Source organism: Nothobranchius furzeri, chromosome 4, assembly GCF_043380555.1.
Source record: "Nothobranchius furzeri strain GRZ-AD chromosome 4, NfurGRZ-RIMD1, whole genome shotgun sequence".
Taxonomy (NCBI): Eukaryota; Metazoa; Chordata; class Actinopteri; order Cyprinodontiformes; family Nothobranchiidae; genus Nothobranchius; species Nothobranchius furzeri.
The window spans coordinates 4,053,340-4,074,054 of NC_091744.1; the positions used below are offsets into that span (position 1 = coordinate 4,053,340).

Sequence of the window (20,715 nt, forward strand, 5' to 3'; positions counted from 1 at the left end):
ATATTTCCTTCTGAAATAAACCAACTTGCGTAAAATAAAACAACAGTTTTGTCCTCGAGAAATAATGTGAATATTTTGACAATGTCACAATGTTAAAGTATTTATTATAAAATAAAACGTGTCTGTAATTTCAAAATCCACTTTCTGTTGTTGCATTTACTCATTAAAAGGAGATGTGTTTATACCTTCTGAGAATTTTATGAGGTTTTAAAACGGCAAATAAAACCATAATTAGTGAAAATTGCATTTTGTTTTGCAGAACTAACTTCCTAATTGCAAAAATAAAAAAATACCAAACTTCTCCAATGGTTTAAATGATCTGGGATGAGTCTGTGTCCCAGAAATCTTCAACAAGAGAGTAATTTTTGTTGGAAACGTCCTGTTTTCTTCCTGAAGGAATAATTCTAAATTGTGCAGCTTTTTAATTTTTAGAACACCAGGATCTTATTTTCCTGTTTAGATAATAAAATGAAAAAAATTTACATTTGACTCAACCCCCCTATTTTTATGCTTTCATATTTTTCTTCCCATGTGAATGTACCAATGGTTCCTAATGTCACATGATGTGTTTCATCTAGTGTTCATGAAATATTTGTAAATTGCAAATAGGGCATGCAAATAAGAGAAAATACATGCAATAGGTTTTAAACATTATATTTTTTTACACCTCTGCAGTTCAAATTTAGTTGGCTATGCAGTATCACTTCATCTTTATTTAGTTTTAAATATTTATGAAGTTACTGAATGATTTTTGAGTTTTTTTCTGCCTAAATGGATCACCTGGGTGTGCAGAATGTTTGAATGAATGAGTGCATTTTAAAATATTTACAAGAATTCTCCTTCATCACTTTTCATACTCAAATGATATAACAAAGCTGCATTTCTTTGCTGTGTTTCTTAGATATGGGAGCATTTTCATGTACTTGAATCACGTACCAAACTGTAAAAACACATGTTAATCCCTGTTTAAAAAAATGTCATGAATAAAGAAATGTTAAAAAGTTTAATTGTGTTCATAACTCTAATTTTCCACAAGAGCTGGTGCAGCAGTTTTCTGATTGTGTCGCTGTTTCGGTGCCATCATTAATATAATGAACCATATTTTCAGTTTACTTATTTCTCCGGCCATAACCTCAGTTTCATCTACCTGTAAGGGACGAGCTTTACCTAGACACAAGCTCCTTACAGAGCTATACGTGGCTTACGACCATTATCGCCATAGGACACAGATTAACTGGACACCCGAGGACATCCAGAAAATAACTCACCTCTTTTTATCTGCATTGGTCTTCAGAGACATCTGAGGACAGGTGATGTCTTCATCGTCCAACCAACAACCTAAAGGAAGATGTGCATGAAGTGGACATGCCAGTCAGTTATTCGTATGAAAATGTCACAGCTACTAATCAGAGCTTGGGGCTTTAAGTTAAATTTGCTTCACCTAAAATGTGTTTTGCTAAATTAATTATCTTTATTATCCAGTGGGACTCTAGGGTATTTCTTGAGTGAAAATGTGTTTTTGCTAGTTTGACTAACCCTGAAAACCTCCATTTGATCAGAAAGAAGCTGCAAATGCAGCTTTAACACCAAATGCATCAAGTTAAGGGTTTAGTGCATGCTGACATGCTGTGAGGTTGAGATGAACTTTTATACCAGATGCCAATAAGAGGAGCAAGTCAAAAGAAGCTAGCTTAAAAGGGATCTTGAAAATTGTCGCAGATAATTTAAATACGCCTGAAGTCTTGCAAATCAGGATGCTGTGTTTCAATCAGGAGCTTGGTTATCAGTTAAACGGTCAGAATGTTTACCTTTTATCAAATCTTGAGGGTGCGGTAAAATAATTTAACTGAAGAAAAGATGGCAGCAGAAATGGATTAAAAAGCTACACCGAGAAACTTATACAGAACTATGATGTGGGTTTGCAGCACAGCAACTATCGATACTTCATACTTCATAAATTATTCAATAGTATTAAATAAAAAGGAATTTAGGTAAAAAAAATGATAAACTATTAAAACAGACAATTCCTTAAAATATGTTATTATTATTATTATTATTATTATTATTATTATTATTATTATTATTATTATTATTATTATTATCATCATCATCAACTTTTGGGTCATTTCCACCCCACACCGAAAGGGGGCAGCACGATCTCTTATTCCTTGCACAAAACCATCGCACTGAACTGAGCAACGGAAGCCTGCTGCAGTCAGTTGTATAACAACAATGCAGCGCTAAGTTATGTTTGATATCAACCAGGTTATTTAAGCCACAAGTGATTTTATGGTGATCGCTAACGGGCAAGTATGGACCTCTCCGAGTCCTGCGGAGCGGATGCTCCTGAACCTTTGCCAGACAAGAGCCCCAAACCTGAACTTTCTGCCGCGATGCGAGCTAAAATCGAGAGGAACCGGCAGCGAGCGCTGATGCTACGGCAAGCACGACTAGCGAGCCGCCCTTTGTCCGCTGTGGAGGGAGCTAATTCGGCCAAAGTTTCTAAAACCATCGACTCCGGTGCTGGCTTCTTCATCGAGGAGGAGGAAGGAGACGGAGAGCAGAAGGTCAAGCAAGTGATTCACCAGCCAGGTGTGTGTGTGTGTGTGTGCGTGCGCGCGAGATCGTTCGTGCGTGCGCTTGCTTGTTAAATGATAAATGACCCGCACTTGTATAGCGCCTCTCAGAAGGACTCCAAAGCGCTTAACGGGCTCGACACACGGGAGGCGACATCGCCTCTCCTCCATTCATTTTCAATTAGACATGCGCGACAAAGCGATAATCGCGGAGCTCCAACCGCTGGGTCGTCCGTGCACGACACGTGCACGAGCGCAAAATTTCACACGCACGTTTTTTGCGTTTCGCTAGTAGGAGAGAGACCCGCGATTGTCGCGCATGTCTCATTGAAAATGAATGGAGGAGAGGCGATGTCGCCTCCCGTGTGTCAAGCCCATTACACTACGGTGTATCATTCCTCCATTCACACGCACATTCACACACTGATGGTGATGAGCTACGATGTAGCCACAGCTGCCCTGAGGCGCACTGACAGGGGCGGGGCTGCCGAGCACAGGCGCCACCCCGACCACCACCAGCAGGCAAGGTGGATTAAGTGTCTTGCCCAAGGACACAACAGCAGAGTTCTCTGGCCGGAGCCGGGATCGAACCTGCAACCTTCTGATTACTAGACAATCTGCTCAACCTTTTGAGCTACTGCTGCCCCAAACTTGTTTTAAGTTGTGTGTTTTGCTCTCAGCCCCAGTGATTGAACCAGACTACCTGCTGTGTGATGACTGTCAGAAACCCTTCATGGATTCTTTCCTCAGCAACACCTTTGATCTATCTGTGTGTGACAAGTGCAGGTATATATATAGACACACACACACACACACACACACACACATGTAATTTAGACAAGGAAATATGTCAGAAAATTTGTCACGTTTTAAAATGTTTCTTTTTTTATTGTAACATAAACAGTTTACACAATGTTTTTTTTTAAGATAAACATGTTTGTTTTCCTTTACAAAATAACATTTCTCAGTTAATAAACATTAGGATGAGGCAAACCAGCTAAAACATTACCAGTGCTTGTAGCAATCATTTCTTTTCAGACTTACTTGTTGCTTATTAGCTCGCAGATGTACGTTTTTAGTTTGATGACCATAAAAACTAACAGTAGAAAAACGAATCATCTTTAGAGACAACGAGGAGAAGCACAAGCTGATCTCCAGAACGGAGGCAAAGCAGCGCTTCCTGCTGAAGGACTGTGACCTAGACAAGAGGGAGCCTCCCCTCCGGTTCATTCTGAAGAAAAACCCTCACAACTCCCGCTGGGGAGACATGAAGCTCTACCTCCTGCTGCAGGTGCACAGATTCCCTTTGATTCACCAGAGACTTTGTGACGGCTACAGAAAAAGCTATAACCTTAAATTTCACAGTTAGGATTTGACAAGAGGGGCCTATTCATGAACCAGAATTAGGTTTATTGCTAAGGAGGAATTTGTGTAGGGGTCTCACTGCAGAAGAGCTGACAGGTAAACAAGCAGTGGTGCTCATAGATCCCGTAGATCTTGTTCTCGTGACATGAGATACTAGATTAGAAAGTGGTTTCTTTAAACATTTATTTCCAAGGTGGGAGGGGTCAGTGGTGGTCTGTCTGGCCCTCCATTAAGGTTTTGGAGGTGGACAGAACCTGGAGAACTGATGCTTTGCTGCAGTCTTTCTTTGTTTTGGCTGTGGAAGCATCAAAGCAGACCATAATGGAAGTGGTGAGGATGATTCAGTGGTAGAAATTCTTTTCTTTGGCTGAATCCTGTTGTGTGTTTCTGATAAAGATTCTGATATTTAGTTCTTCTGAAGTCCAGGATCACCATTCAGCTTTATGGTCGTTTCCGTTAGGAACTAATAGAGGAGTCAGCTTTAGAACGTGTGATTGTATTAAAAGAATTTGGTACGGCAGAAAGGTGTGTGTGTGTGTGTGCGTGTGTGTCTTTAAGCTCTTTAAATAGAATTCACAGGATTAAGTTGTGAACAGTTTTAACATTTTTCTGTGCTTGTAAACTACAGGTAGAGAAAAGGTGTATGGAGGTTTGGGGTTCAGAGGAGGCCTTGGAGGAGGCTAAAGAGACCAGGGAAGAAAACAAAGAGGCAAAGAAACAAAAGCGTTTCAACAAGAAGGTCAAAGGTCAGTTCTCTATCTGGTAGATTTTTCATCTTTCTTAACATTGTTCTCGCTGTGCGATGGTAAACAAGTGTGTGTGTGTTTGTATGTCAGAGCTACGCAGGGCGGTGAGGAGCAGCATGTGGACCAAAGACACCAGCGTACACCAACATCAGTACGGACCAGAGGAGGTGGTGGACCCAGAGGATGATCTATACAAGAAAACCTGCACCAGCTGTGGACATGAACTCACATATGAGAAGATGTAGACCTGCACAGGAAGAAACGGTCGGGGAACTCATCCTCTAAATGGGACTTCTGGACTGGGAACAAATCATTTCACCAGTTTTTACAGCCCTCCATGCTGATCTTAGACAAGAGGTCAAAGGTCATCCAGTAATCTGATGTTTTACTCCTCCCAGCCCTGATGCTGAATTCGTTCTGCAGATATTTTTAGCTGATTGCTTATTGGGGTCCGTGGAGTTTCTCTGAGAAATTTAAAGGAAAAGAGACGCCTTCTGACTTGCATCAGACTTCCTGCTTGCTTCAGTGGAAATCACATTCAGAGGGAATCATGGGAAATGCCTTTCAGAGGCGTGAAATGCAGCTATAAAATCCAGGAAACTCTGGTAGTAGGTTTTGTTGTGTCATCACGATTAATAATAATAATAATGTGCAATCACATTTACTCCTATGTAATTTGATATCAGAATAAACTGATGTGAGTGGGTCAAGATCTGTGAAAACTGTCTATTGAGCATAGTTTTTAAAAACCAGTATAACTATTTTATAACAGATGTGAAGAAGAAAAAAATTCTAAGAATTTGTGCAGTTTTTTTCTTCTTAAAAATTAGATTAAAAGTTGAAATATTTCCCAAAGTGTATAGTGTAAAAGTTTTGTTGCATTAAAGTTTTATTGTTTTTATTTATTTTTGAAGTTTCTTTGTTTCTCTGGATCTGTTCAGCTCTCCTACCAGGCTCAGGAGGGACAGGACTCCTTTGCTTCTCATCTGAGAAACAGTTTCAGTTAAAACTCATAAATGTGAAAGCTGTGGAACTCTGATTATAATCAGTCACTCTGCATTTTTCATGCAGGCTGAAGATGAAAATAGTCTCCTACATCTATCTCCTGCATTAGCTTCTGATAGCAAATAGACGGTGAAACTAAGATTTGAAAATCCTCACAGATCTTCGTCACACTGTCTAACATTCATGGACTCATCCATGCTGACTCACAGCAGAGAAGGCTGTTGTTTTTTTTTTTAGCATCCAGGAAACAGCAGAAAATGGCCCGAATAGTAGAAGCTAATCGTTAGCATTAGCAACTTCACCACACAGAAAAACTCCTCCAGGCTTGTGTTATTTGTGGAAATAAAACATCAACGTTCCAAGTTGGTAGTTGAGTCGCGTTGCTGGTATCCAATCCGAGGTGAGATCTCCAAATATCAGGAAATAAGACTCCAAATCATGCTGCAGCAGACTTGTCCCTGCTGATCCCAACGATTCTGGGCTATTTTTGCCCCGAGTACAGTTTGCAAGGCATTCATTCCTACCAGAGACCACTGCAGATGTACTGATTTAACGGGTTTCCTACACCTCTAAACATATCAATAAACTGACCAAATATAAAACAGGTAAATAATAGAAATGTCACTTGGCAAAATCGTTTTAAAGAATTTCTTAGGCAGATATTTTTCATGAACATAAATACACATTTAAATAAAGTTCTAAAAATAATGTAAGCTAATGTTTCTTAGAATATACAATGTGCATAAGTCTCCCAGCTTCTACGATCTCACAGCCTGACAGTTGAGAGTCCTCCTGCTGGCTCCAGCTGATACAAAACATCACAGTTCAGATGATTAGTTCCTGACGTGTCAACAGAAACTATTTTAAACATCTCAAATGGAGGGATCAGGACTTCGTCCTCATCTGAATCAAAGTCTGAGTAGGACTTCAAGTAAGCCCCGAAACACGTGCGTATTTCAAAACAGGTTCTTTGCCCAAAATGCCGCAGCTTCTTATTGAGGGAGCTTGAGGCAAAAGAGCCGAAGCGCGTGGTCTGTCCAGGTTTTCCCAAAAATAACAGTCTGCTCCGTCTGAATGAGGTGTAGCAGCTCCTTTGGTTGACTTTCAGGAGCCGGATGGCGTCAGAAAGCAGGAAGTGGAGGGCGTGAAATCTGAAAGTGGTGCTGTCAGAGGCCCAGCCTGTACGAACGGCCTGGTTCAGATCACTATAGGAGCCGGCTGTGTATGCACACAGCGCTTTAAAGTGGTCAAAGGAGGGCTGATCGTAGAATTCCCTACTCTGCATGGCTTTAAGGGCACAAAGCTTGGTGTAGGTGGAGTTCAGACCGTCTGCGGTGCTTCTGGGCAGGTAGTGACGTTTCACCTTGATGAGCTTCCTCTGGGAGCAGCCAAGGTATGTCATCAGCCGAGTCGGGATAAACCCAGAGGGATTCCAAAGAGATGGGAGAGCTCAGAGGGAGGCTGAACGGAAGAACTCGGAGTATCTGTGATGTTGTGTAGGACAGCCTGAGTAGAGATGTTCTGAGTCTTTTCACACCCAAAGATGAATGAAAATAACTGTTAAAAAATCGTGGTTGAAGATTTCATAATGCATGCACCAAAAGGTTAAGCACTGGCCAAATATTTAATTCCTGTTCTTCTGGTGAATAATATAATTTGAACTATAAACTGCGTCACTTTTAGTGGCTGAAAGTGAAGGGTTTTAGTGGAATCCCTCAATTTGAGACATTGACTGTTTATCAGTACTTGGTAGTAAATGAGTACCCAAATAAAAGCTAAGAGTGTATTTTTTGACTGCTCTCCACTGGTTGCCTGTTGATTTTAGAATTCGTTTTAAACTTCTTTTAATGGTGTTTAAGGTTGGTTTATGCTTGACACGTCCGCGAGGTCCGCACGACAAAATTGCGTCATTTTAACAACCACGCCTCTGCATGGCCCAAAATTTCCGCACCGCGCACCTAAAAATTAAAAACCTAGAAATTTTCTAACCACGCGGACGGTCGGACGCGGAAAAACACATGGCGGACTGGCAAGAACTAGTATGGCAGAGGTTCATAAATACAGACATTTGTATGATTCAGCTCTCAAAGATCACCGTGATCAACATGTTGTTAATAATTCTTGGAGAGGAAAAAGCTCGCACTGTCAGAAAAGACGAGGACGCTGTTAAAAATGCTGGAATGCCGTGTTGTAAACAGTAATTTCTACTTCTACTATGGTGTAGTGTTGGATGCATGCCGTAGAGCTCCATGCTGCCCCCTACAGTTTGGGAGAATATTGGCTCACCGCAGAGACGAGCCGCATGAACCATAAACGCTGCGAGTTGTGAAGCGCGTTCCATCCGCGAGCCGCATCACCAAGCGGAAAGTGAATGTGTCAAGCATAAACCAAGCTTTAAGGCGCTGAATGGTGTGGCTCCAACCTATTTGACGGAGTTGCTGCAGCCATATGTTCCGGCCCGGTCACTCCGCTCTGAAAACCAGCTGCTGCTTGTGGCTCCTAAGGCTAGGCTGAAGTTGAGAGGGGACAGGGCATTCTCTGTTGCGGGTCCGAAACTGTGGAATACACTGCCCCTAACTATTAGGGGCTCTCCATCAGTAGCAGTTTTTAAAATGAGGCTGAAAACCTACTTTTATGATTTGGCTTTTAATTCTGTGGGTTAACAATTGTTAATGTTTTATAATTCTTATTTGTGGTTTTAATAATGTCTGTGGCGCTTTATGTTTTATTGTTTTATTATTTTGTTGTACAGTACCTTGGTGGTATGCTCATGTCTGTAAGGTGCTTTATAAATAGAGGTTGAGTTGAGTTGAGTTGATTTTAGTCAAAACAGGGATCCCAGACCAACAAACCTAGTGACTACTTTTTTTTTTATCTTTGTTTCTGACGCTTAAAACCAAGACAAGGGGGTTCAGCGGGTGACAATCACACCTGGGTGAACATAATCTGGTGAGCAGTACCTGTTGAATTCAAAAACTGCCTTTTGAACACTAAAAATGTCGGTTGTCATCAACTGAATCTTTCTGTTAAATTTAGGAACTTGTTCAGATCTCTAATTAGCGGGCCTTGTGATTAGAACAAGGGGAGAAACTGTCTGGAAGTAAAATTAAATGAGACAGCAAATTAAAGCTGTTGTAGGGAATTTGCATTTAATAAGTTTTAATTCTTTTAATTTTTCATGTATGCCCAGATTGGGAACCTTGAAATGATTTGACACAGAATTTCACGCTCCGCTGTGTCTGGGTTAAACAGCAAGGTCGTATCAGAATGTAAACACACATTCTAAAAGACCTTGGGCACAAGTAAGAAAATATTCTATCAGCCATGTGATTCTTAAGCAGAAATCAGAAAAGCTTCTAATATAGTTCCTAAAAGATAAAAACCCAGATTAGTCTTTTACTACAGTTTCTCCTGTTACTCTTAGGTTATGTAAATAACTTTTTGTGATTATGGCTTTTTTGTTAGTCGTTGGTTTGTTTTGGGTTGTTTTGTTGTTTTATGCACACTGTGCTGCACGACTCTGCCCCCTGCTGATGTGAGCTAGTAATTACAAGTTCCTTGGAATGGGTGTTTTTCACGTTGTGTGTTACGTGCCGTGCCCCTTTTTGGCCACAACATGGCCTCAGTGGCTTTTGCCTGGCTTGTCTCCCAGTGCCAGCTGTTTCTAATCTCAGCTGTTCGGAATCAGTAATCAGGGAGCAGCTGTTAAAAGCTGCTCTCCTCCCTCAGTCTTGGAGAAGGCCCAAGGGTAGTATTGACTCGACTGAGGTTGTACCATTCTCTTCTCCTTGTTCGCTATTAACTCGTTTTGCTTGGTAGACTTTGGTATTTGGACTAGTGATGTGAATTCCGGCTCTTTTTAGAGAACCGGTTCTTTTGGCTCAGCTCACCAAAAAGAGCCAGCTCTTTTGGCTCCCTAAGTGGCTCCACAGATTTTCTGTTGCGTAGAGTCCATATATAACCAAAATAATGCAAAATTATTTGTAAAATGATTTACTAATGTAAAAATAGCAATATATAATATAATATAATATAATATTAAATATTCATCATTTCTTTGGATTTAATAACTGAACACTTTAGGAAATCTCCACTTTCCGACTGCTGGCGCTCATTTTCTCACCGTCTTCGTCGTACTCTCCTCTCTCTCTCTCACCTTTCTCCCCCTCCTCATTCCCTCTCATCTCTCTCCACCCGCATGTGCTCTGCTGTGTGTCTGAGTCTGATCCACCCCTACTGCTCTGTGTGTGGACAGTCTGGACACGCAGTTACACATGTTGACCAAAGCAAGAGGGAAGGGGGTGGGGGGGGGGTGGGGGGGGTGGGGGGGACGGCTCCCAATGATGAGCCAGCTCCCGTCGTTCACTTCAAAGAGCCGGCTCTTAGAGCCGGTTCGTTCGCGACCGACACATCAGTAATTTGGACTTGTTTTGAAATTTGGATTTAGAATTAGATCGTTTGGCTATTTGACTTTGGAACGGCATTTTGACTTGGAATTTAGGATCTCCCTTTTTTGTATAAAATTTGATATTCTCAGTTGTTTATCCCCATCCCCTTCTGGGTTGGCGCTTTACGTTATCTCCTTTTTGAATATTGCTCCTTTGGTTTTGTATTTAGTATTGTTTTTAGGTTCTTTGTAAATATCCCGTGTTTTGTAATAAAATTCTTTGTTTTTTACGTGACACAGCACGTTGATTATTTTACCCACACACTATTTTTATTACGTCCCCTCCTCATCTCTCCTAGAGGGCCGAGGACGTAATATTATGCAAGGTCCAATTTTAACATTGGGTTGGTGCAATGCTTGCCGGTATCGGACCCTTTTTGTTTATGTTTCGTTTCAGGTGAGCCCTGAGTTGCCTCATGCCTCGAGATCAGCTCCCTGACAATTGGACAACCGCCTTGACACGCCATGGAAGGACCCTGGTGTCTTCCAAATGAGAAGTTGAACTTTGCGCTTCATGTTCCGAACTACGTTATTATGCTCCGGACATGGATTTCGAGGTACTCATCAACGCAAGACTAAAACCATCCTGACCAACGGAAGAGGACTTTCAAACCTGTTCTCCAACTGGGACTCTCAGTCCACGGACAAGCCCTTTGATGAAGAATGCCTGGGTTGCCTCAGCTCTGCCATAGTTAGAGCTGCGTAAATTAATATTACACCTTCATTTTTCCTCCTTCACTGAAAGATTTGTCTGCAACTTGGAGCTTTAAACAGAATTCACCTGATGTTTCAATACACCGAACTGATGTTTTCTGTGTATTATATGGTTTTGCTAACCCTTCCCAATCTCCTTACAGGAACTGCCATAAAATTGTAGAACTGTGCATTGATAAACATATTGATAAAATCCATGACATCATCTTATAAATAAAAACTCAAACACCTGATTTCATTTACAGGAAATGGTAAAACAAAACAAAACAAAAAAAATAAATAAAAATAAAATACACAGAAGCAGCAAACAAAATTTTAAGTAAAAACACCAAGTCCAAAAACAATAAAGCTAAACAACTCCAGAACCTCAATGACTGAGAAAATATTTTATAAAAAGAAAAGATACAGAATACATTTAATTTACTTTGACTTTAATATTTGCATGTAATAAAATATATACTTCTCCTTGAACCGTCACCTTATCGTGGTGGAGGAGTTTGAGTGCCCTAATGATCCTAGGAGCTATGTTGTCTGGGGCACTTAGTGCCCCTGGTAGGGTCTCCCATGACAAATTGGTCTTAGGTGAAGGGTGAGACAAAGAACGGTTCGAAGGATCTTTCATGGCGGTGAAAACGAAGAGTCGGAGTACCCGGCCCGGAGGGTTACCGGGGTCCCACCCTGGAGCCAGGCCTGGGGTTGGGGCCCGTGAGCGAGCGCCTGGTGGCCGGGCTTTCGCCCATGGGGCCCGGCCGGGCCCAGCCCGAACCGGATACATGGGCTCGTCCAACTGTGGACCCACCACCCGCAGGAGGAACATGAAGGGTCCGGTGCAATGTGAATCGGGTGGCAGACCAAGGCGGGAGCCTTGGCGGTCCAATCCCCGGACAAGGAAACTAGTTTTTGGGACATGGAACGTCACCTCGCTGGCGGGGAAGGAGCCGGAGCTTGTGGCAGAGGTTGAGCGGTACCGGCTAGATATAGTCGGACTCACCTCGACACATTGCATTGGCTCTGGAACCCGAGACCTGGAGAGGGGTTGGACACTCTACTTTGCTGGAGTTGCTCCGGGTGAGAGGCGGAGGGCTGGGGTTGGCTTTTTGTTAGCCCCGAGACTCTCTGCCTGTGTGTTGGGGTTTACCCCGGGGGACAAGAGGGTAGCTTCCTTGCGCCTTCGGGTCGGGGAACGGGTCCTGACTGTTGTTTGTGCTTATGGGCCAAATATCAGTTCAGAGTACCCACCCTTTTTGGAGTCCCTGGGACGAGTGCTAGATAGTGCTCCATCAGGGGACTCCATTGTCCTGCTGGGGGACTTCAATGCTCACGTGGGCAATGACAGCTTGACCTGGAGGGGTGTGATTGGGAGGAACGGCCCACCTGATCAGAACTCGAGCGGTGTTTTGTTATTGGACTTCTGTGCAAGCCGCAGTTTGGCCATAACGAACACCATGTTCGAACATAAGGATGCCCACCGGTACACTTGGTACCAGGGCAGCCTAGGTCACAGGTCGATGATAGATTTTGTAGTCGTATCATCTGACCTGCGACCGTATGTTTTGGACACCCGAGTGAAGAGAGGGGCGGAGCTGTCAACTGATCACCACCTGGTGGTGAGTTGGATCAGATGGCAAGGGAACATGCCGCGTAGACCTGGCAGACCCAAACGCATAGTGAGGGTCTGCTGGGAACGCCTGGCAGAAGAACCTGTCAAGACGGTCTTCAACTCCCACCTCCGGCAGAGCTTTGACCACGTCCCGAGAGCAGTGGGGGACATTGAGTCCGAGTGGGCCTTGTTCCACTCTGCGATTGTCGAGGCGGCTGTTGCTAGCTGTGGTCGTAAGGTGGCCGGTGCCAGTCGTGGTGGCAACCCCCGTACCCGCTGGTGGACACCAGAGGTTCGGGGAGCCGTCAGGCTGAAGAAGGAGGCCTACAGGGCGTGGCTGGTCTGTGGGTCTCCGGAGGCAGCAGACAGGTACCGGATAGCCAAGCGGGGTGCAGCAGTGGCAGTTGCCGAGGCAAAATCTCGGGCGTGGGAGGAGTTTGGTGAGGCCATGGAGAAAGACTATCGATCGGCTCCAAAGAGGTTCTGGCAAACTGTCCGGCGCCTCAGGAGAGGAAGGCAGCAACTCGCTCACACTGTTTACAGTGGGGATGGGGAGCTGCTGACGTCAACTGAGGCTATAGTCGGACAGTGGAAGGAATACTTTGAGGAGCTCCTCAATCCCACCAATGCGCATTCCGAGGAGGAACCAGAGCTGGGAGGCCTGGGGATGGACTGTCCGATCTCGGGGGCAGAAGTTGCTGAGGTAGTCAAACAACTACACAGCGGCGGAGCCCCGGGGGCGGATGAGGTTCGTCCTGGGTATCTTAAGGCTATGGATGTTGTAGGGCTGTCATGGTTGACACGTCTCTACAACATTGCGTGGTCATCGGGGGCAGTTCCTAGGGAGTGGCAGACCGGGGTGGTGGTCCCCATCTTTAAGAAGGGTGACCTGAGGGTGTGTTCCAACTATAGGGGGATCACACTCCTCAGCCTCCCTGGAAAGGTCTACTCCAAGGTACTGGAGAGGAGGGTCCGATCGATAGTTGAATCTCAGATAGAGGAGGAGCAATGTGGTTTTCGTCCTGGCCGTGGAACTGTGGACCAGCTCTATACCCTTGCAAGGGTGATGGAGGGGGCATGGGAGTTTGCCCAACCAATCCACATGTGCTTTGTGGATTTGGAGAAGGCTTATGACCGTGTCCCCAGGGGCACCCTGTGGGGGACGCTCCAGGAGTATGGGGTGGGTGGCTTTCTGTTAAGGGCCATTCAGTCCCTTTACCAGAGGAGCGTGAGTTTGGTCCGCATAGCCGGTAGTAAGTCGGACCTGTTCCCAGTGAGGGTTGGACTCCGCCAGGGCTGCCCTTTGTCACCGGTTCTGTTCATCACTTTTATGGACAGAATTTCTAGACGCAGCCGTGGTGTGGAGTGTGTCGAGTTTGGTGGCAGGAGAATCTCGTCTCTGCTTTTTGCGGATGATGTGGTCCTCCTAGCTTCATCCAGCTCTGACCTTCAGCTCTTGCTGGGTAGGTTCGCGGCCGAATGTGAAGCGGCTGGGATGAGGATCAGCACCTCCAAATCTGAGACCATGGTTCTCGACCGGAAAAGGGTGGCTTGCCACCTCCGGGTCGGGGGAGAGGTCCTACCTCAAGTGGAGGAGTTTAAGTATCTCGGGGTCTTGTTCACGAGTGAGGGTAGGAGGGATCGGGAGATCGACAGGCGGATTGGTTCGGCGTCTGCAGTGATGCGGACGCTGACCCGATCTGTCGTGGGGAAGAGGGAGCTGAGCCAGAAAGCCAGGCTCTCGATTTACCGGTCAATCTACGTCCCAATCCTCACCTATGGTCATGAGCTTTGGGTAATAACCGAAAGAACGAGATCGCGGATACAAGCGGCCGAAATGAGTTTCCTCCGTAGGGTGGCCGGGCTCAGCCTTAGAGATAGGGTGAGGAGCTCGGACATTCGGGAGGGACTCGGAGTAGAACCGCTGCTCCTCCGGATCGAAAGGAGCCAGTTGAGGTGGTTTGGGCATCTGGTCAGGATGCCTCATGGACGCCTCCCTGGGGAGGTGTTTCGGGCATGTCCTGCCGGCAGAAGGCCCCCGGGTCGACCCAGGACACGTTGGAGAAGTTACATCTCCAATCTGGTCCGGGAACGCCTTGGGATCCTGCCGGAGGAGCTGGTGGACAAGGCCGGGGAGAGGACGGCCTGGAGCTCCCTAGTTGGGATGCTGCCCCCGCGACCCGGACCCGGATAAGCGGAGGAAGACGACGACGACGACGACGAAAAGATACAGAATACATTTAATTTACTTTGACTTTAATATTTGCATGTAATAAAATATATACTTGGTTTGGCAAGTTATTATAATTTATATTTATTTCCACTGTCAGCCTGCAACCCATTTAAAATGAAAGTTTGAGAAGAGAAACCTGGGATAATTGTGAGTATAAGTAAAGGGCTAAATAAACACTTAAAAATTAAAGAGTAAGTGAATGACAGACTGACAGTTATGAAAAACTTACAGATTATACGTGTTTTTGATCATAAAAATAACAGATCTACAGACAGATGATAAAGCACATTGTGATTTCCTACTGACCTTTCAAAAGGACAGCTTTTGTGAGCTTCTGACTCACGCTGTCACACTGAAAGCTGAGTCGCTAATCTTGCAATGTGGTGCAGCTTAAAGAACAGGGAGACAATAGAAGTCAACAGTGTACGGGAGTGAGACTCAGTTCCATACTGTGTCTCACTGATGTGCTCCCCAAGCAAAAAGACATCCTCTGACCCAATCCTCTTGCGCACATTGTAAATGACCTTCAGTGCAGTGGTTTGATAGGCTGTGATCGTCTGCCCACTGATGCCTGGCAAATTGTCCTCTCTGCTGCTCTGATGACCCTCACAGTACCTTCAGATGGGACCACAAGACCCCCGTTGTTCTTCAGAGTCAGCAAATGGTAGCTCTGGTCATCTCAGGCAGATGCAGCATCCATCACCAGGCTGGCACGGCGGACCTCACAGGACAGCTTGGTCAAGGCTCGCCGCACAACAAATCCTGAAATTACAATTACCAATGTAACTGGACAGTGTGGTTGCCTTTATACTTTACACAGGCCTATAGAACAACATGATGTCAGGTGAGAAATCAGACAAGAACTATAGTTTGACTACCTAAAGGCAAACAAGTAATCATGATTAGTAAGTGTGGAATTTATTCATTGTATTTATTTATCAGGGGGATTTGACAAGCCAGCAGTTTTTCAAAAGACTACAAACATCTTTTGTGTATTATTTCTGTGTTTTTCTTCTGACTGCATTTTCAGGTTTTATTTGAAACACAGGGAAGGTTTTTTTTACCTTACTGACAGTTTTGATCGTGTCTGCGATCTTCCTCAGAGCTGATGCTCAGTGACTTTGCCATGACTGTTATTTCTAAAAAGCAGTTTTCTAATAATTGTTCAAAAGCAAAGCCTAACACAGGTGAATGTTTGTTATTGTTAAATCTTATGAATGAAAGGTGAACCCACGTTGTCGTGATTGAAGACATCGTCTATTAGAGCATCGATAGGCAGCACAAAGTCAGGCATGCTTGTTGTGTTTCACATGTATTTCTGTAAAAACAAAGCCAGCTATTTCCGCTATTTTAGTATACTTCAATCTAAGTTTTTTACATTTTTTTTATCAAGGTAAGCCGCCTGGAAAACAAGGGCAATTTTACCCTTAGCTTCCACTGAGGTAAAACATTGTAGCTAAGCGCCACGGCAGCCTCGACGTATTCTCTAAGCCAAGTTAGACAGCTAATAAACACTAAAACATCCACCAAGACAGCCATGCAGACAAAAATTAGGTTTACGTACACTTTGTAGTTTCGTTGAACCATACGAACCCTATAAAAATATTGATGGTGGTCTCTCTCTCAACCTAACGCGCAAAATAGCTTAGCCGGGACACATTGTTCACAATTATGTCGTGTTTCAAAAGTAATAGTGGTGATTTCAACATGTGTAAGTATCCTGCGTCAAGTCTATGCATCATACGGTTTGTAATAAGTCAAACCGTTTGTAAATCCGTTAATATTTCATCGAGTTATAAGTATTTTTATTGGAGCCGTGCACTCACCCTCAACTAGAGAATGGTTAGTTGTCCGAAATAAGATGGTCGCCATCGTGTAAGGACGCTGTCGACTCCCAGTTGGGGCATCTAGTAAATGTATATGATATCTGTGAGAGACAGGAGGATCCATTATTTTGCGACTTTTTTCATGCATTAAAGCTTCTTTCTGGAGTATTTCTCTTATCCAACGGCACCATCTAGTGGCTGACAAGCATATCACACAAAAACTCTTGTTTTGTTTTTTTAAGACGGCGACTTCACGTTTGTTTATAAATGTGCTTCTGTAGCCGACAAACAGAGCTAAAACAAGTTTTTTTCAAGTATTATTCTCATATCGTGTTCTCATATATTTGTATTTTAGAGACTTATTAGTATAATCACTTTTACGGATTTCTGAAAAACCAGAATTTCTGAAAGGGGAAGACTCCGGAAAGCAGCTTTAATGGTGGAATAAGGAACAATTGAAAAGCTTTATTTAAAAAAAATCCACAGGGTGTCTAGATGTGTGCATAATTAATGTACAGTAGAATAAATGCTATATTTAAAAAAAATCTATTAAAATGTTTTGATGGGCACAATACTGGGTTTGTTTACATCTACCAGCCAATAGGGGGCACTGTTACAGTAAAAAGTCCGCTTTGCAAGATGAACTGGAACTGTGTAATAGCGGATTTGTTTTGTCAAGCAGTTGATTGAGCCCAGATGTTCTTTAAACTGTTGACTGTTGTAAAATATACCCTATCTCCAAACAAGATATTTAAGTTTATTTTATTTCTTTGCAACATGAACATCAAACATACAAAACTGGGTTTAAAACTCAAAAGTCGTCTGAACTTCCGAGGTCTGAAACACGAAGGCATCTTGTGTAGCATCAACTTGAACTCCTTCAATGTCACCCTGCAAGAAGGAAATATTTTAAATACGCTCTACAAATGTACAATTTTGTTAAATACAACTAGACCTACATTGCTGAAATACTTCTCTATCAGATTAAATGCAGCCTGGTACACTGCATTGTTGTCATGGTTCTGCAGCATCTCAATCTTCTCCAGTCCTCCCAGCTCTTCAACCAGCACACTAAGCTTTAGTGTTTCACCAAGTTTCTCTGCAGCCTGGGTATTAAATTTAAAAAAAGCTGCATTTTTATTTAACCAATGTTAAGATTTTTAGCTTTACTAAATTTAATTTCCTGCCCTTACCATGAACACATTGTTTATGGCTTCCAGTATGACCAGTATGACTTTGGTATCTTTGACATGCAACAGTTTAATTATGGCCTCCAGGGCTCCACTCTGCACCAGCCGGACCACTTGATCCACAGTTCCCCCACTGGTGAGGTTTGTTACTGCCCACACTGCCTCCCGCTGGGCTTTGAAGTCTCCCTGCAGAAAGAAAAGACTCATGTCAAATCCTGTGATGCTGTGGTTGATATGAGGCAAGTAGTGACAGAAAGATCAATTTAAGCTTCTTACATCCCTGAGAAGCTCAACAAGGGGAGGAAGCAACCCGCAGGTGATGATTTGTTGTATTTGTTTACATGGTCCTGCAGCAATGTTTGACAACGCCCACGCTGCTTCCTTCTGTACGGTGGCTTTATTGTGCCTCAGCAGCTTTGGTAAAACGCCAAGAACGCCAGCATCAATAGCCATCTGAGTGTGCAGGTCAGAGCCACTCACTATGTTCCCAATGCAGCGGAGAGCTGGAGTCTGGAAGTTAGAAACAATATGACAGCCGGCTCTTCAAGTTCTTGTGTCCAGATTTAATTGAAGACCTCAGTACCAATACACAGAGCTCCTTGTGAGTCATGAGCTCCACCATTCGAGGGACAATGCCAGTTTTCACCGTAACATCAATACGGTCGTTGTTGCCATCAGTCAGGAACGAGAACGCCCAGCATGCATTGGACAAGAGGTCTTCGTCATTATGATGAAGCAACTGGGTCAGAGAAGGAAGCATCTGAAGAATGACATGTTGATTCAGTTGCACATTGTGGACTAGAAGTTCAAACCATCACAGACAAGTGATTTCACGCACCTGCTCTACTGCAGACAAAGGTGGACACGGGTTCTTGTTTCGGCACAAGTTAGACAGCGTCCACGTTAGGTTGCGCAGGTAGCCAACCTGCAATCGTGAGCATCCATTAGTTTCCACACAAGGTTATGGGTTTTAAACACCATGGTGGTGTCCCATTTATGGACCTGAGGGGGAGACATGTGCACACAAGAGGAAGTTGCAAAAGTATGAAGTGGCTGCACAAAGCATCTTCAGAGGAGACTGGCCACAAAGCATGAGAAGTGCAACCAAATGGGGGGGGGGGGGGGGGGGGGGGCTTTTTTTGCACCACTGGCAGGAAATCAAGACTGGCTTTGAACAACAAAAATTCTACAGCAAACCCCAGAATTTATAAATGTTACTTATTTCACCCATTAGCAAGAGTGGCGATGGACCAGTTTACATAATAGGACCAGAAATATAAAGGTGGTTTCTGATGACAGCTTACTGGAGTGTCTGGACAGATGTGAGCCAGAAGTGCTGGGATGACATTACATTCAATCAGGACATCTCGATAAGCTGGACCATCCCCTGTAAAGACATACCGTCATTTGTGACATCCTCATTTTACACCCAACCACAGCCTGATCATTGGAATTTCACCTGCAATGTTCCCCAGAGCCCAGACAGCCTGTTCACTGATGTGCAGCATCGGCGAGGCCAGCAGGCTGATGAAAGCAGGTACAGCTCCATGTTTCACCACCTTAAGATCAGAAATGTGGATTAACTTCAACTCATTCATGACAAAAATTGTGTTCGGTTCAGACACCTGCTGTGTGTGCCAAGATGTTCCGGAGGCAATATTAGTCAGGGCCCAAGCTGCTTCAAACTGCAGAGTCGGCTCATCGTCCATCGACAGGAAAGATACAAATCGAGTCAGCAGGCCAGCATCAACTATTTCCTTCAAGGGAGGGTTGCGACTTTTAGAGAGCAGCTTCCTGAGAAAACACGGTGATTTTTATAGCATCAAAGGGACATTTAAAAAGCAGCAACACTTTAAAACAAGAGTTTTAGCCCATGTTGAACCCATGTAAAGTTCTTTGCGATGTTTGACGTTAACGCTGTAAAAACATTAGTTTGTGAGATTGGAGACACTGAAGATGGTGGCAAAAACTGGTTCGCTCAGGCTAGCCGGATGCATTTGGACAGTTTCTCTAAACAAGAAACCATTCAGATAGCTACCCACAACAGGTATGGTGATGTGAACACACCTGAACACCTGCATTTTTATTTAGCACATAAAAAAATAAAATTTATACAAAAAGACAATTGAATAGATGCAGCCTTTTGGTCATTTCCACAGCAGAACTAAACTCCAGTTGAACACGCAGTGCACACAAGTCTCAACTTTCTCCTCTTTGCCTCTGTAATCAATGAGAAAATCTTCAGAAAACAAAAGAAAACAGTTTTTGTTTAAAGGCCTCACTGAGCCGACTCACCTGGCTGCCTGACAGCCTCGCATCTGGGCTCCTTTGTTGTCGCTGTTCACGTCTTTGATGATGTCATCAATCCCCAGCGTTACCTGAAAGATCAACACACCTTAACAGCAGCTCCTGGACCTGGTGGGCACACCCAGGCGCGTCTGAACCGACCGTTTCCTCTTGAGGAGAAAGCGCGTCCTCGTCGGGGAGCGATGACAGCGTGATGCTTCTCCTCTTCAGAAATCCTTCATTTTTCTGAGCTTTACGCAGCGCCACGCACTCGGCTATCCGCTTCTCTCGAAGCTTCTAGAGGAAGTCACCAAACACTTTAGACAAACTTTAACCCACGAGTGTTGCAGATCAGAGCTACTTACTGCAGGATCTTTCCCTCTGTTTTTAAATTTAGAGACGCGCTCTTTGGTTGCGTTAGTTGGCATTGTGGCTTTACGCACGTGACTCAGAACAACATTTTAAAAATAAATGCCTTGTTCTCTGAGCGAGGGTGGTTTAATCTGCTGTACCTTCGCAGGTGGGTCTGATCAGATGATTGTTTCCACCTGCAACTAGCGCGTTGCACCTCCTCAGACCTAAAATATGAATTTATTTTTGAAACATGTTAAAAGCAGAAAAACTGCCCAAAAGACACCATATTAATGATGAAATCCACAATACAAATCACACAAGGGCACAAAATCAACCAAGAAGATAATTATTAAATTTTTTTTAAAGATTAGCA

At 43.9% G+C, this 20,715-nt stretch overlaps 3 protein-coding genes across 4 annotated transcripts; 1 reads left to right on the forward strand and 2 right to left on the reverse strand.

The window, feature by feature from the left end:
* Positions 1-2,186: 2,186 nt before the first annotated feature.
* xpa (xeroderma pigmentosum, complementation group A) lies at positions 2,187-5,158 on the forward strand. Its single transcript, XM_015967903.3, has 5 exons — positions 2,187-2,592; positions 3,257-3,362; positions 3,702-3,867; positions 4,570-4,687; positions 4,778-5,158. The coding sequence occupies exons 1-5, from the start codon at positions 2,313-2,315 to the stop codon at positions 4,930-4,932; spliced, it is 825 nt and encodes a 274-aa protein (XP_015823389.1). The 5' UTR covers positions 2,187-2,312; the 3' UTR covers positions 4,933-5,158.
* A 1,196-nt stretch (positions 5,159-6,354) lies between these two features.
* LOC107391503 (NAD(P)(+)--arginine ADP-ribosyltransferase 2) lies at positions 6,355-7,210 on the reverse strand. Its single transcript, XM_015968832.3, has one exon. The coding sequence runs from the start codon at positions 7,092-7,094 to the stop codon at positions 6,459-6,461; it is 636 nt and encodes a 211-aa protein (XP_015824318.1). The 5' UTR covers positions 7,095-7,210; the 3' UTR covers positions 6,355-6,458.
* A 10,039-nt stretch (positions 7,211-17,249) lies between these two features.
* On the reverse strand, positions 17,250-20,509 carry kpna7 (karyopherin alpha 7 (importin alpha 8)). 2 transcript variants are annotated; one of them, XM_054743562.2, is made up of 12 exons: positions 20,354-20,509; positions 20,151-20,282; positions 19,998-20,080; positions 19,328-19,496; positions 19,162-19,261; positions 19,007-19,089; positions 18,541-18,627; positions 18,286-18,462; positions 17,979-18,212; positions 17,706-17,888; positions 17,472-17,618; positions 17,250-17,403 (listed from the first exon to the last, which is right to left on the reverse strand). In XM_054743562.2, exons 1-12 carry the CDS (start codon positions 20,414-20,416, stop codon positions 17,317-17,319), a joined length of 1,545 nt encoding a protein of 514 aa, XP_054599537.1. In that variant the 5' UTR covers positions 20,417-20,509; the 3' UTR covers positions 17,250-17,316. The 2 variants fall into 2 exon arrangements, with proteins under 2 accessions (XP_054599537.1, XP_015823377.1); XM_015967891.3 differs by having other exon boundaries at positions 20,151-20,285; positions 20,354-20,508.
* Between the last annotated feature and the right edge of the window lie 206 nt (positions 20,510-20,715).

What these genes read in the sequence shown, in the direction of transcription:
- kpna7 (XM_015967891.3), bottom strand. Translation starts at nt 20,416, where the DNA reads ATGCCAACTAACGCAACCAAAGAGCGCGTCTCTAAATTTAAAAACAGA. An exon ending in CGAGGCTGTCAGGCAGCCAG is followed by an intron (nt 19,497 to 19,997) that starts GTGAGTCGGCTC and finishes GTGTTTTCTCAG; the next exon opens with GAAGCTGCTCTCTAAAAGTC. An exon ending in TTGTTGAGCTTCTCAGGGAT is followed by an intron (nt 17,889 to 17,978) that starts GTAAGAAGCTTA and finishes TTCTTTCTGCAG; the next exon opens with GGAGACTTCAAAGCCCAGCG.
- LOC107391503 (XM_015968832.3), bottom strand. Translation starts at nt 7,094, where the DNA reads ATGACATACCTTGGCTGCTCCCAGAGGAAGCTCATCAAGGTGAAACGT.
- xpa (XM_015967903.3), top strand. Translation starts at nt 2,313, where the DNA reads ATGGACCTCTCCGAGTCCTGCGGAGCGGATGCTCCTGAACCTTTGCCA. An exon ending in TCTGTGTGTGACAAGTGCAG is followed by an intron (nt 3,363 to 3,701) that starts GTATATATATAG and finishes AATCATCTTTAG; the next exon opens with AGACAACGAGGAGAAGCACA. An exon ending in TTTCAACAAGAAGGTCAAAG is followed by an intron (nt 4,688 to 4,777) that starts GTCAGTTCTCTA and finishes TTTGTATGTCAG; the next exon opens with AGCTACGCAGGGCGGTGAGG.